General features: G+C 40.9%; 1 protein-coding gene across 15 annotated transcripts in view; it reads left to right on the top strand.

Annotated features, from left to right (window-relative positions):
• Positions 1-14,819, top strand: part of KIDINS220 (kinase D interacting substrate 220) — a 101,370-nt gene that overhangs the window by 3,812 nt on the left and 82,739 nt on the right. For all 15 annotated transcript variants that reach the window (XR_008289700.1, XR_008289701.1, XR_003426947.2 and 12 more), the window contains exons 2-4: positions 3,101-3,244; positions 10,185-10,283; positions 11,009-11,107. Coding sequence is in view for 9 of the 15 variants with exons in the window: in XM_027077819.2 (XP_026933620.1) it covers positions 3,137-3,244; positions 10,185-10,283; positions 11,009-11,107 (306 nt within the window). In the remaining 6 variants the exon portion in view is untranslated. The remainder of the gene's footprint in view (positions 1-3,100; positions 3,245-10,184; positions 10,284-11,008; positions 11,108-14,819) is intronic.

The raw sequence follows: 14,819 nt of genomic DNA on the forward strand, positions 1-14,819 counted from the left end.
CTATAATAGAGAATGAGAATTCTCTTGGCATTTGAGGTCCAGGGACACCCACCTTTCCCACAGTGTGCTTATGGGAAATAAATCAGTGTCCTTAAAATAAATCTCCTGTTTGGCTGAAGCTGGGTTAAATTTGTCTCTTGTACCCTCAGGAGTCTTGATTAGCATATATGGTGAAGGCCCTGAACTAGGGCACTGAGAGTGGGGTTGGCCGATCTCAGATGTTGGGAAGTACATTAGACTGAAAATGGTAACTGTTGCACACTGAAGAGAGCAGTCAGTGCTTTGAAAGGGTGGATGTGAGGATAGTGTTCAAAATGGAGGGAGTAAGTTGAGCAAAAGGGAGGGGTGTGTGGAGCAGGACGCAGGTGGGGGCAACTCTGAGTGCTTCAGCTTGGCTGGGCTGTGGGGTTGAATGGGGTTTTAGCCTTGATCCTAGAAGATGTGAGAACAAATGGAGGCGTTGGATATTGGTGATACTTCAAAAAATTTCTCTCACTGGTTTGCAGTGGTAAAATATCATATTCTAGGGGATGTAATGTACGGCCTGGGGAGTACAGTCAGTACAGTCAGTAGAGTCAATAGTATTGTAATAGCTTTGTGTAGTGACAGATGGAGATAACAACGTACACTTGAAACTAATAGGATAATGTATGTCAATTATACTTCCTGGAGAGGGGATAAGCATTAGGAAATAAAGTTTCTAAAGAAAATAAAATTTACATTAATGCCATCACCATTTGATCTGTTTCATTTCAGTACTTTAAAATGTATATATTTAAAATAGTTGAGATGTTGTATAGTTTTTTTGTTTTTTTGTTGTAGTTTTTTTTCTGCCACTAAATATATCACGAACACTTTTTTTCGTTAGTATATTTTTTTGGAAACATGTCGACGACTCTATCTGATTCCACTGTGTGACCATATCATAATTTATGTAATCTCCCATATCTGAGTTTTTGTTCTTATGAATAAAATTGTGTTGTATTTAAAATCTTTGTCCATGTTTTTTGTGTTTTTAGAATTGATTCTGAGGAATGAAGTTACTTAACTTTGAGGATTTTTAAAAAAATAAGGTATTATTGAGGTACAATTTACACCAATATTATTTACCTTTTTAGTGTCCAGTTTTGAATTTTGACACATGCATATAATCATGTGACTACCACCACAATCAGAATATAGAATAGTCCAAGAACTCCCCAAATGCTCTTGTACCCCAATGTAGTCACCTCATTCTCCCCCCTTAGACTCTGACAACCTCTGTTCTATTTTCTGTCCATATAGTTTTCCTTTTTCAGAATGTCATATAAATGGAATCATATAGTGGAATAGTTTGTCTTCTGGTCCCCAAAGATAGACTTCCATCCCACATGCAAAACACATCAACCTATCCCAAGGGCCCCCAAAGTCTCAGTTCAGCTTTAACTCAGAGTCCCAAAACTCATTTGAATTTCAGCTCTCAGGTTCTAAATCTCATCATAGAAATCAGGTATGAGTAAAGCTCGGGGTAGAGCCATCCTGGGGCATGATTCCTGTCGGTCTGTGAACGCGTGAAACTCGAGAAGTCAGGAGCTATAAAGTACGATGAGGGGACAAGTGTGGAATACCAGTAATTGACATTGTCCAAGAGGGGGGGGTGGGAAATGGAAGGAAAAAAGACATCACTAGTCCCAGGTAATGGTATTCTCTTAGAGAAAAAGTTTGTAATTTCGGTGAACTGATTTATTGATTTTCTTTTTTTGAGAACTATGCTTTTAGTGTTATATCAAAGAAATCTTTGTTTAATCCAGAATAGTCTATATTATCTTCTAGAAGTTTTGTGGTTTTTAGATATTTAGGTCAATTTTAGTATATGCATTTTGTGTAAGGTATGGGTTGAGATTTGTTTATTTGGATGTCCAACTGGATACAACATCATGCCTACTTTTTTTGCATTTACATTCTAGTAATGGTAGATGGACAATAAACACACAATATGTCGTATTTCCAATGGTGGTAAGGGCCGCTGAGAAATAAAGGAGGGCAAGGAGGTGGGACTGTGGGGACCCCTGTGGAGTATGTGTGAGGTTGTTACTATTTCACATCACATGGCCAGATTAGACTTTCCTAACAAGGTGATTGAAGTAAGTGAGGGAGGGAGCCATGTGCATTTTGGTGGAAGAGATTTAGGCAGACAGAATCCCTGGGGTGGCACAGCGCTTGACCTCTTCAGGCAATGAAATGGATAAGGGAGCGTGGTGGGAGATGAGGTCACTTAGAGTCATCGAGACCAAGGTAACACCCGTGATTTGAGTTCCTGGCGAAGCCATTGGAAGGCTTTGAGCAAAGAAGGATGTAATCTGACTCAGTGCTCTGCCAGGTGTGGTTCTTCAGTCAGCAGCAGCGGCTGCTGGGACCTTGTTAAAGAGACAGACTCAGGGGCTGCACCCACACCTACCAAGTCAGACTCTGGGGGTGAAGCCCAGGCATCTGTGTTTTACAGACTGTCTAGGTGATGCCGATGCATGTTATGCATTGAGAAGCTCTGGTCAGACTTACGTTTTCAGAAGATCGCTGTGGTTGCCTCGCGGAGGATCGATTGTGAGGAAGGCGAACAGTTAGGATCTAGATGAGAAGTCACAGTGGCTTGGACCAGGGTGGTTGTGATGGAGGTGGTGAGTAGTGGTTGGATGTGAAATATGTTTTACAGGTAGAGCCAAAAGGACTTGCTAATAGATTGAATGTGGAGTGGAGAGGGTGAGACAAGGCAGAGAGAATTCCATGGAGGAACAGAGCTGGAGCTGCCACTTCCTGAGGTGGAGGAGAAGTGGAGCACTCCCTTTTGTGTAGGGGAGGTGATGAGGACGGCCGGGGGGATGAGTGTGGAGTTTGGGACTTGGATGAGTTAAGCCCGAGTTGTGTGTGAGTCTTGGCAAGGGAGGGGTGGGCGTTTTGACAGCTGGGCTGTGGGGCCTTCACTCCTGCAGGTGGAGGTCTACTTGTACAAATGTAAGGTGAAGAATGATGATATAGTTAGCAGTAAATTAGTTTTTTTTTCCCCTCAGTCACATCTGTGCTTTCCTAATCAATATGTGTGTTTTATCTAATCTGCTTTTGACAGGTCTTGCAATAAAGAGAACTACAACTTTTCGTGAAAATGTCAGTTCTGATATCACAGAGTGTAATAAATTATGTAGAAGAGGAAAACATTCCTGCCCTGAAAGCTCTTCTAGAAAAATGCAAAGACGTAGATGAGAGAAACGAGGTAAGACCAAGTTCCTGAAATTAAAATCCTTGAACAAACATTGGTTGACTACCGACTACTATGTACAAGGCGTCGTGCCAAGGAAAAATGTAAGAAATAGGAAGTTCTTAACCTTGGTAAGATTGTTAAAAGTACTTGAAGCGCCAACTCCCTGTTTCTTTCTCTCCCCAGCCCCTGGCAGCTACTCCTCTACTTCTGTTTCTAGGAACTTGACTGCTCTTTGTACCTCATATAAGTGGAATCATACAGAATTTGTCTTTTTGTGACTGGTTTATTTCACTTAGCATAATATCCTTAAGGTGCAATCATGTTGTAGCATGTGACAACATTTCTTTCCTTTTTAAAGCTGAGTAACATTCAGTTGTACGTATATACCACATTTTGTTTATGCATTTATGTATTGATGGACTTTTGGGATTTTTCTTCCTCCTGGCTATTGCCCAAATAGCGCTGCTATGAACATGAATATGCAAATATTATAAATGTTTTTGAAGCTGTTGAATCAACAGTTATTAGTTTATGACTATGATTATTTTTGACATAAGGTACCTAAATTTCATTAAATGTTAGCTCTCATAAGGAAATCTTAACAAAAAAATTTTGTTACTGCAAAAACCTTGTGATAGTGTTTTTTATTGAATCAGCTCATGCTGAGGGGCACCTGGGTAGCTCAGTTGATTAAGTGTCCGACTTTGGCTCAGGTCATGATCTTGAAGTTTGTGAGTTCGAGCCCCATGTTGGGTTCTGTGCCGACATCTCAGAGCCTGGAGCCTGTTTCAGATTTTGTGTCCCCCCCTCTCTCTGTCCCTCCCCTGCTTGTGCTCTCTGTCTCTCTCTCAAGAATAAATAAACATTGCAAAATAATAATAAATAAAAGAATAATGCTGATACTTATCTTGATTTACAGGTAAAGGACTTAATCCCTCAGTTTCCTATCCAAGATATTACCTGATAGAACCCAAATTTGAACTCTGTTCTATTTGATTTCAGATCATAATCTGTTTATGCTCTGTTGCCATTCTTTGAGTTTTCAGAATAAGTTCATCCAATGATGTACTGATACATTCAGTGTTTCTATATTGAACATATTATGTTTTGGGTAGGTAACTCCTCTGTGATTGTGCATTGTCAATAATTGTTCTAAACAGATAAGAGAAAATTTAAAATTGGAGATTGTTCACTGTTTTGAAAGAATTACTTAGGGACACCTGGGTGGCTCAGTCAGTTAAGCGTCCAACTCTTGATTTTGGTTCAGGTCATGATCTTGCAGTTCGTGGGTTCAAGCCCCATGTTGGGCTCCACACTGAGCGTGCAGAGCCCTCTTGGGATCTCTCTCTCTGCCTGTCCCTCTGCCCCTCCCTCACTCTTGTCTCTCTCTCAAAATAAGTAAATAAACTTAAAAATAGATTGAAAAGAATTACTTACAAAAGTGGTCATTTTAATTAGTACATATTAACATACTTGGAATAATAAAATGATTATAGTTTAAAAATAGTAAGTATTACTTCATAGACATTTTGTATGGGAATACTGAAAAAATAGCCTCACATGCAAGGACAAATATAGCACATCAGTGAGCACAAAATTTTATTAATCTAATTCGTGTAAAGAATTAAGCATATTTGGTATAGAGCTTAAGTTGACATCATGCATGAGGTAGCATTTAACTGATATTAATAGTATTTATATCTAGTGTAGTATTGTATCCATTCAAATTCGAGTTTTAAAATAATGATTTGGAACAACCTGGATTGTTAAACTATGGCTCCGTGTGAGTGATAGAGACAGAGTAGCTTTCTCAAGTCCTTTTATTGTATTTTGCTTCTACAAGTGTTTATAAAATTTAAATTTTATAGAATTCTATAAAGTTGTGTGGATTTCCTCTCCTCTTTGTTGCCCCTAAAGTATGTAATTACCTTATGTTAATGTGTTTTGGTTATCAGTTTTGAAAAGGTCTCAAATCAATAAAATACAGTTAAGCGACTGGCTCTTGATCTCAGTTCAGGTCTTGATCTCAAGGTCATGAGTTCTAGCCCCATGTTGGGCTCCATACTGGGTTGTAGAACCTACTTTAAAAACAAAAAGCAAAAAGAACTTAGCCTGTGGGATGCCCGGGCGGCTCAGTCGGTTAAGCATCTGCCTCCTGATTTTGGCTCAGGTCATGATCTTGTGGTTCGTGAGTTCAAGCCCAGTGTTGGGCTCTGTGCTGATGGCGTGGAGCCTGCTTGGGATTCTGTCTGTCTCTCTCCTCTCCCTATCCCCCCCCCCCCAAATAAATAAACCTTAAAATAAAATAAAATAATGTGGGGGAAATTTCTGTATTTAGCATACAATTGGCTGCCATCAGTAAATGCTAATTTCCTGCCACCTTTTCTCTCTGCTTTATTTGTAAACTAGATAAATCTCAGCCTGTGAACATTCTCAATGATGGCAGGTCTTCACCCTTTGTAAAGTAGTGACGGGCTTTTATTTTTAGAAAAGAACAGACAGTTTCTCTGAGGTCTTCTTGGTATAAGATTTTAGTGCTGAGGTGGGACAGTATTCTCCAAGAAAATGAAGTGGGACTGTCAATTCAAGGAGTGGATTTTGTTATGTGCTTAGAAATAGGCTCTGAGGCAAATTTCAAAGGAGAATTTAAAAATGTTTTAGTTTCATTACAATTATTGGAAGAAGTATATATTCTCCCAAGATTTGCTTTAAAGGGCACTGGTTATTGAGGTCTGGTACACCTAAATAAATTCAAGTAGGACTACCTAGGATTTGGGAAGAACGAAAAGGGATCCTGAGTAGGAAGTGTTTTTGCACGTTAGTCTTCTGGGGAGCTGAGATAAAGTATGGTGACCTGTCGGGGGAACGTCCCTTGGTGCAGTGTTCTGTTCTAATGTGTTCCGGCTTGAGGTCATCGTAAGTGGAGTAAGGGTTATGTGAACAGGTGATCCTGTGTAGTTTGGAAAGCACTGGGCTTGGGGTTTGCTGGGATGCGTGGGATTAGGTATGGAAAGGGCCTTTAGTGATTCATTTGAAAATGGAAGGATAAAGTCACGGCTGTTTTAAGTTACTCTCTCTCCACAACTGTAGTTAGAAGTTTGGTTAAGCAAGAACTAATAGAATAAACGAACGTTTTGTTATAAGGCCCAGCTTATAAGGTCACTTTTCTTCTATCTTTTAGAATGTAATAACTTCACGGCAACCTTTTTGGTAAATTATTTATCTTTTTGAGTGGTGTAGTTGTCAAAGGTGTATCAGTTAAGGATCGCTTTGGACTGCGTGCGACAGCTCCTACAACCATGTCTCCATCAACTTGAGGTCTTATTTTTCTCACGCGATGATAAGCCGGAGGAACCATGCCAAGGTTGATATGACGGCTTCAGGAGATCTTTCCAGGCTCCTTCTGCCCTTCTGTCCACTCCTCACTGTGTGCTGGTCACAACGCCGGCATTGTGTCTTGTGAGGCAAGAAGCCCAGAGACAGGCCGGCCTGGGCCACTTAGCCGGGACAGTGTCCTGGGATCATTCCGGCTGCAAGCCAGGCTGAACTACGTGGGCATTTTGTTTTTGGTTTTGTTTTTAAGCTGAGCACGTTGCCACCCCTAACACAATCCCGTCACTCGATATTGGGAGACAACTAATAGTTTCTGCAAGAGAAACTAACGACTATTCAAGTCTTTCGTTTGGCGTGTTTCTAGTTAATCACATTTACATCATCTTTCGTGTTTGTGTTATAGGTATTTTTACACATCTACGTTATTTTTTCCTCTCATATGCTGGAAGCACCTGTCTCTGTGAACTATCTGACGTGACTGTGACCCCCAAAAGTAAACAAAAAACGTCTGAATCTCTGGAGTTACTAATGTGAAAATTCTGATGTAAAATTCATATATCCTTAGGGCCATAGATTCAGGGTTAATTGGCTTTAATTTATATATTATACCAATGACTTTGTTGTCTCACTTTTTATCCTGGTTGATTAGAAGGGAGAAGGGTGCTGCAGAAAGTTGGTCAAAGAGGTTAGAGCTGACAGAGGCAAGCTGGGTGTGATAATTGATGTCTGTAGTTGTGACTCAGAATTGTAAACATGATGTGTAAAGGTAATCTGTTTAATAAGTAGTAAGTAATGTGTGCATTGCTTTATAAATTAATGGCTATCATACAATATATAATCAAATTTAATGTTTAAAGGATAAACTTTTTCACCTGGAAAATCTATTTGTGGATAATACCTCATTCCCTAATGACTTTGGTTGAATGACATGTAATTTAGTATCTGTTGTTCTATAAGAATGTCTGTGTTTAATGCACTTTACGTGTGTGCTTTGTTTAAACCAATATTTGTGTTTAACTCTTATGTTCTTATAATAGCATCTGTTGCATTTTTGCCAATTATTGTAATTATTCGCTTGTTTTTTAAAAAAGAGAGAGAGAGAGAGAGAGAGAGAGAGAGAGAACAAGCAGGGGAGGGGCAGAGACAGAGAGGGAGACAATCCTAAGCAGGCTCTGCACCGCCAGCACAGAGCCCAGTGCGGGCTCGAACTCATGGAACCGTGAGATTGTGACTTGAGCCAAAACCAGGAGTCAAATGCCTAGCTGACTGAGCCACTAGGTGTCTCAGGTGTCTGCCAATCACCCAGGCGCCCCCCAATCATCCAGGCGCCCCCCCCAGTCACCCAGGCGCCCCCCCCCCAATCACCCAGGCGCCCCCCCCCAATCACCCAGGCGCCCCCCCAGTCACCCAGGCGCCCCCCCAGTCACACAGGCGCCCCCCCAGTCACCCAGGCCCCCCCCAGTCACACAGGCGCCCCCCAGTCACACAGGCGCCCCCCAATCACCCAGGCACTCCCCAATCACCCAGGCACTCCCCAATCACCCAGGTGCCCCCCCAGTCACCCAGGCACCCCCCCAATCACCCAGGCGCATCCCCCCAATCACCCGCCTGACCCATCCCCCATCCCCTCCACTCCTGTAACTATCAGATTGTTGTCTATAGTTAAGAGTCTGTTTCCTGGTTTGCCTCTCTTTTTTTGGGCGGGGGGGAGGGATATAGTATTAAATAAAAGAACAGACATGCTTCTTACTCTCGTGGAGTTTAGAGCCTTTAAGAGAAAGGATAATAATCAGGTGTTGATCCCACAAATGTAAGTAATTACAAACAAGGATTAGTATAGTAAAGGAAAACTAGAGGAGTTGGTAAGGCTTCCCTGAGGGGTTGATATTTGACCCAAGAGCTGATGTGACCTTATAAGCTGGGCCTTATAACAAAACATTTGTTTATTCTATTAGTTCTTGCTTAACCAATCTTCTAACTACAGTTGTGGAGAGAGAGTAACTTAGAAACAGCCGCGACTTTATTCTTGGTAGTTAATTGGGTGGGACAGAGGGAAAACTTTGTGTGAGGGTCCAGAGGTGGGAAAGAGCTTACGGGTTTGTTGGTGAGGAGGGAATGGCCCAGAATAGGTTTCGAGGTAGTCCTGCCACAGCCACTGTCAGTATTTTGGTTCTGATCCAAAAGAGCAACAGGAAACCACTGAGGATTTTAAGCAGAGAAACGATGTCATATCAGCATTTTAAAAATCACGGCTATTCCCCCACCCCCCACTGATATACACATAGTAAATAGATGCTTAGATACATATTTATCTACTTGAACTTAATTTTCGGTGTAAATCTTTTCTCGTATACCTTAAGTATGTGGTAACACCTTTAGTACCGTCACCGTTAGCCCAGAGCCGCTAACCTGTTTCACACCGTGGCCCTTACAGAAGGCGCCAGTGTGTGCGTTGCCCTTGCTGTAGGTGAGCCTTGCTGCTGGAGGCGAACCCATCCCAGGATCTGGCTGCCCGGGCCCTGCCACGCTGTCTCAGGGCTCAGGAAGTACTGTCTCTTATTACCGTGTCTTATTCTAGGCACACAGGCTGGGCAACTGTGGTGTAATGAGCAGAAGCTTTAGTTTAATGAATTAAGATTAGAAGGGAGGTCTTAAAAAAACTGTTTATGTATATTATATATATAGCACCTAGATTGTTTTTATTTATTTTACTTTCCTCCCCTTTGCCCTTGACAAACATCTTAAATATATTAAAACCACATTCTGTATCATATTCTATCTGCTATAGTTAGAGAATTTGGTTACCATAAATATGCTAAGAGTTTTTTAAAAAATGTTTATTTTTGAGAGAGAGGGAGAGAGAGAGAAAGAGAGAGAGAGACCGCGTGAGTGAGGGGGGGGCAGAGAAAGAGAGGGAGACACAGAATCTCACAGGTACTGAGCTGTCAGCACAGAGCCCGACACGGGGCTCAAACTCGGGAACGGTGAGATCATGACCCAGGCCAAAGTTGGATGCTTAACTAATTGAGCCACTCATGTGCCCCGAATGCTAAGATTTTTATATACATTGTGGTGATTACTTTTCAGAGCCTAGTATTATTCATGTTGACTTATTTGTTTTTTAAGTTTATTTATTTTGAGAGAGAAAGCACAAGTGAGGGGCAGAGAGAGAGAGAGAGAGGAAGAGAGAAAGAGACAGAGAGAGAGAGAGAGAGAGAGAGAGAGAGAGAGAGAATCCCAAGCAGGCTCCACTGTCAGTGCAGAGTCCATTGTGGGGCTCGAACTCACGAACCATGGGATCATGATCTGAGCCAAGGTCAGACGCTTAACCGACTGAGCCACCCAGGTTCCCCTCATGTTTATTTATTTTGAATGAAATTTAGCATCAAAAATAGACTAGTAATGCTGTAGTAAAAAAAAAAAAAACGTTTTGTTTTCTCTTTGACTTTTATATTATTAGTCAACTGAAAACTTAAGATTTCAAAGGTGTTTGTAAACTTAAGAAATTCTGTAAACAATGTTTGACATACCATTGTGATAAGCAGGGTATATTTAACTGTGGCATTTCAGTTCAAGTACAGCATCTTGAAAAGCTCTCTGTGTCTTTTATATTCTCTAGTGTGGCCAGACTCCACTGATGATAGCTGCTGAACAAGGCAACTTGGAAATAGTGAAAGAATTAATTAAGAATGGAGCTAATTGCAATCTGGAAGATTTGGTATATATTAAAATAATCTACTTCTTTGTTGTTCTTGTCTTTTCCATAACTTTGCTCTTTGTTTTTGAGAAGGGATTCAAAATTAGTAGGTTACGGTTGTGCTTTCAGATCTGTCTTAACTTTGCCTCCTATCCCACCCAAGTCTGCTTTTTAAAGGGGTGATACAGGAGAGGAATTTTTATTTTCAGTGAAAGGTCTCAGCACTTCCTGTTTTTTATACCCAGATGGCACTGGCTGAATAGGGAGCACATATACCTGGGCGCTTGTAGCCTTTATTTGAAAACAAAGGACAGTAGTTCTTTATCACATAGTTTCTAAATCCATCATGTGGGATTGCGTTAGTTTGATAGCCTGTGAATGTGCTCTTAAATCTGATGACAAGCTCTTTAATTTCAACTTCTAGCAATGGTTGCTAGCCACAAGGATTAGCTGTGAAGTTTTGATAGTCATCTTTCCTTTTTCCATGAAACCTCAGAGTGTGATTAGAAGGCCAGTGACAAGACCAAGCAGCTGTGAGAGCACTTGACACACTGCGGTCATGCAGGCAGACGGATAACTTCTTGACAGAGCTTATGCTGCGGTGTTGTTTTAGACTAGTTCACAGTGGGGTCACATCATGTCAATTTGGTATGATCATTTGGTATGTGAAGTCGAACTTATTTTTCCTCACTTTGGATTTTTGTTTTTTGGTTCTGAAATGGTAATGTTTGTACTGTGTGTTCCAGGATAACTGGACAGCACTGATCTCGGCATCAAAGGAAGGGCACGTGCACATTGTGGAGGAACTGCTGAAATGTGGGGTCAACTTGGAGCACCGTGACATGGTATGTATGAGGGCTATGGTACGTTTCATTAGCCGGAGTCTTATTAACAGTAGTAGATGTCTGGGACCTTGGCTTCTCGTGCAGGAGGTGCTATTATAATAACGTTCTTAGGGTCTGGGGCTGGGCACTGAAATGACTCTCAGGAATGTGTTAAAGCCCAGGTGATACAATGAACCTCTTTTAGAGTATTCTTAGTTATTGTTATTCTTGGTTTATTTCAGAGTTTAAAATTCTGAAATATTATTAAAAACAACTCATTGACTTTCAATGTAACAATGTTTTGAAACAAATGTGAAAGAATTGTTTCCTTTAAAGAGGAACTTCAAGAGGGACAGTATAGTCTTATAAATATTTTCAGTTCAAAGTGATAATTTCCAGAATAATATTTATAAATTTATTTTAAAAATGTAATTGTGTTCGGCCATGCCATCTATACACATTACAAGTTTAACAAGATGTGATTCTTTATTATCTGAGCTCTTACTGGATCTTGGCATCTGCTTAAAGCATAAAGATGAAGAAAGAGATCATTTCTAGCCTATTTGTCCTGCAAAATGTTAAGCCTTTTCCAAAGTTAGCTTTAGTAGTGGAAGAGAGGAAGGAATTGATCTGCCGTGGTGTCTAAAACGTGCATTACTGTGCTAATAATGTGAAGTGCAGGCGGTCTGAGTTTTTAAGAAACCGCAGCATTCTGCTGTCTTACGCTTACTATGATAATTTACATGGTGTGTTTGCTTCCATAAGCTTAGTTGTATTCTCACACTTAATGAAGTGGGTGGGATACTTATTTTTATATAAAGATACAGAACCATTTTTATCCTGCTTATTTCTGAAAAGGACTTGAAGTATATTGCTCTTAAAGTTTAGGGAGAGAGGGGCGCCTGGGTGGCTCAGTCGGTTGGGCGGCTGACTTCGGCTCAGGTCATGATCTCGTGGTCCGTGAGTTCGAGCCCCACGTCGGGCTCTGTGCTGACAGCTCGGAGCCTGGAGCCTGTTTCAGATTCTGTGTCTCCCTCTCTCTGACCCTCCCCCGTTCATGCTCTGTCTCTCTTTGTCTCAAAAATAAATAAACGTTAAAAAAAAAAAATTTAAAAGTTTAGGGAGAGAATTCCATGATGTCAGTAACCCAGGCAGAGAATGGGTATGGCAGGCAGGAATAAAGTGTGGTCTTCTCATCTTACTGACATATAAAGTAGAAGGGAAACTCATGGGGTTTCCTACTTCTCAATATCTTGTTAAAGGCACCAAACCTGTTTATCACATGGATTAATATTAGGTTCCCATTCTGAGCCTGGTCCCTTTATACGCGTTAGTTTCTCTATGGTGAGTTGACTTCTCAGAACAATCCCATGGGCTGGGAATTCCTTTTGTTCTCAATGGATATAGTTCAGGAAATTGAAACTGGAAGAAGTGCCCTGTGCCCACAGAAGTCAGGCCGAGGTTTGAACCCAGGTCTGCCTTACTCCAAAGGCTTTCTCCTCTATCGCTGCTCCCCTGTTTATTAGCAGGGAGTGAGGAACTATAGAGTACATGTTATTGAATGTGTCAAACTTAGCAAGATTGCACAAAATTATCTGAAGCTTTTTTAGTTCTCCATATTTTTTATTTCCCCTAAGTAATCACCACAACTTGTTTTAACATATCTAAAGGGTCTTTGCGTTTGGCTTTCAAATGCCAGAAGTTGGGAAAAGTGAGGACCGTGTCTCCCTGAGTAGTTAGCATCGAGGGACCGAAACCTCACAGGATCGGGTGGGTGGCAGTAGCTGAGCCATGAGGGAAGGCAGAGTCCTTGGGACTTGTGTGAGGAGAGGAGGGCGACCGCCAGGCGCTGCTGGGGTTCAGGAAGAACTCCGGGGTGTAACATCTGGGAATCTAGTGCGGGTTTTTCCTTGAGAGGACCTTTGTGGGCACTGAACTACAGCTACTGCTGTAGGTATTCGGTTCTGATCTTTTCATTTGCAAATTTGGGTATCATTCTCTCAGGATTAAATGTTAATCTCCTAGATGCTTGCATAGGGTGACATTATACAAATTAAAATGAGAGCATGATATTCAAACAGTTCTGGGAAGGCATTTTAAAGATTGAAATACTGGTATATGTGAAACTTGACTAAATATTCAGCTCTATAATTTGAGCTAAATTGTCAGCCTTTCCTTGTCTTTTATGTCCTTGACACTTTGGAAGATCACTCCTGTGGCATCTTTAGAATCTCTCTCAATTTAGATTTGTCTGATGCTTCTCATGATTAGGTTGAGATTATACTTTGCTGGGGAAGGATACCATAGAGACGATATTCCCTTCTCCGTGCATCTAGGTACATGCTAGCAGAGTTTGTCACTGGTGAAGTTGACCTTGGTCTCTTGGTTAAGGTAGTGTCTGCCAGATTTCTTCATTGTAAGGTTACTATTTTCCCCTTTGTAATTGCTAAATATGTTGGAGAAGATACTGCTTTTGATTAAACTTTCACTCATTTGTTTTAACATCTATCAGTATATCTTGCATGCAGCAGTTATTAATGTGGTGTTATAATGGTGATTTTCCTACTCCCCTCATTCTCTGTACATTGATCAATTGGAATTCTTCCGTAAGGAAGAGTTGTTTCTCTCCCCTGCACACCCTGCCCCGCCCCCTACCCCCCCCCCCCCCCCCGTATCTGTATGTAGTTACCTATCTATGGATATATATGGTCTGATGAATATTTATTTATTTATTTTTAAGTGTTTATTTATTTTGAAAGAGACAGAGCGCAAGCTGGGGAGGAGACGAGAGAGAGAATCCCAAGGGGGCTGGAACCCACAGACTGAGATTGTGAGCTGAGCTGAAATCAAGAGCTGGACGCGCCTAACCCACTGAGCAACCCAGGCGCCCCTGATGAATATTTATTTTGTTCTCCGGTTTATAATTTGGTTCTGTACCTGTTTTCCTGCTCAGGTTGTTCCAACTTTGGCCATGGAAGCTTCTATACCCTTTTAACATGTGCTGTCCTTATTTTCCGGCATCACAAGATGCTTCAGGCTCAGGTTCATCTTGTATTTTTCCTGGCTTATTTTCCTGATTATTAGCTCTGGAATCAATCAGTTTTCCATGGAAGCCCGTTTTCTTTTATTGGAAAATGGTATTGAGAAACCAATATCTTGGTGTTAGGTATGCTTGTTATTACTGGGGTGTCACTGCTTATAGTCCTTCTCAATGGATAGACATAGAAGATAGATGTCTTTATGCTAATTCTTGCATATACATGCATCTATTTCTATATCTATTTGGGTGTGTGGGGGGATGTATCTTTTTTTTAAAGAGACCAGGTTAATACTGCCAACCAAATTCATTATAGACTTTTCCCTTTCCTTAATTTGTAACCCTTCTCTGATAATGAGAAATCTGGCCCTATTATCTGCACAATGTAGTCACTTATTTGTTCAACTCTAGGATACGAATTGAAGTAGCTACAGAATTTCTAATCGATACTCTGAGAGAAAGAGGTTTGCCTACTTAGTACAGTGTCTGTGTGTAGTTCTTTCTGTTTTTAACATTACAGTATTCAGTCAAAACATTGCTTTCCAAAGTTACCTACGGTTAGCTTCTAAGTAGTTATGTGATTATGTGATTCATTTGTAATACAGTTAGATTCATTTGGCTCAGTCTGTATTCTATTTTTTCTCTCCACGTTCTGGTTGATTTTTGAAAAATTTGCATACAGTACAATTCCCTCTT

Source organism: Acinonyx jubatus, chromosome A3, assembly GCF_027475565.1.
Source record: "Acinonyx jubatus isolate Ajub_Pintada_27869175 chromosome A3, VMU_Ajub_asm_v1.0, whole genome shotgun sequence".
In the NCBI taxonomy this organism is placed as follows: Eukaryota; Metazoa; Chordata; class Mammalia; order Carnivora; family Felidae; genus Acinonyx; species Acinonyx jubatus.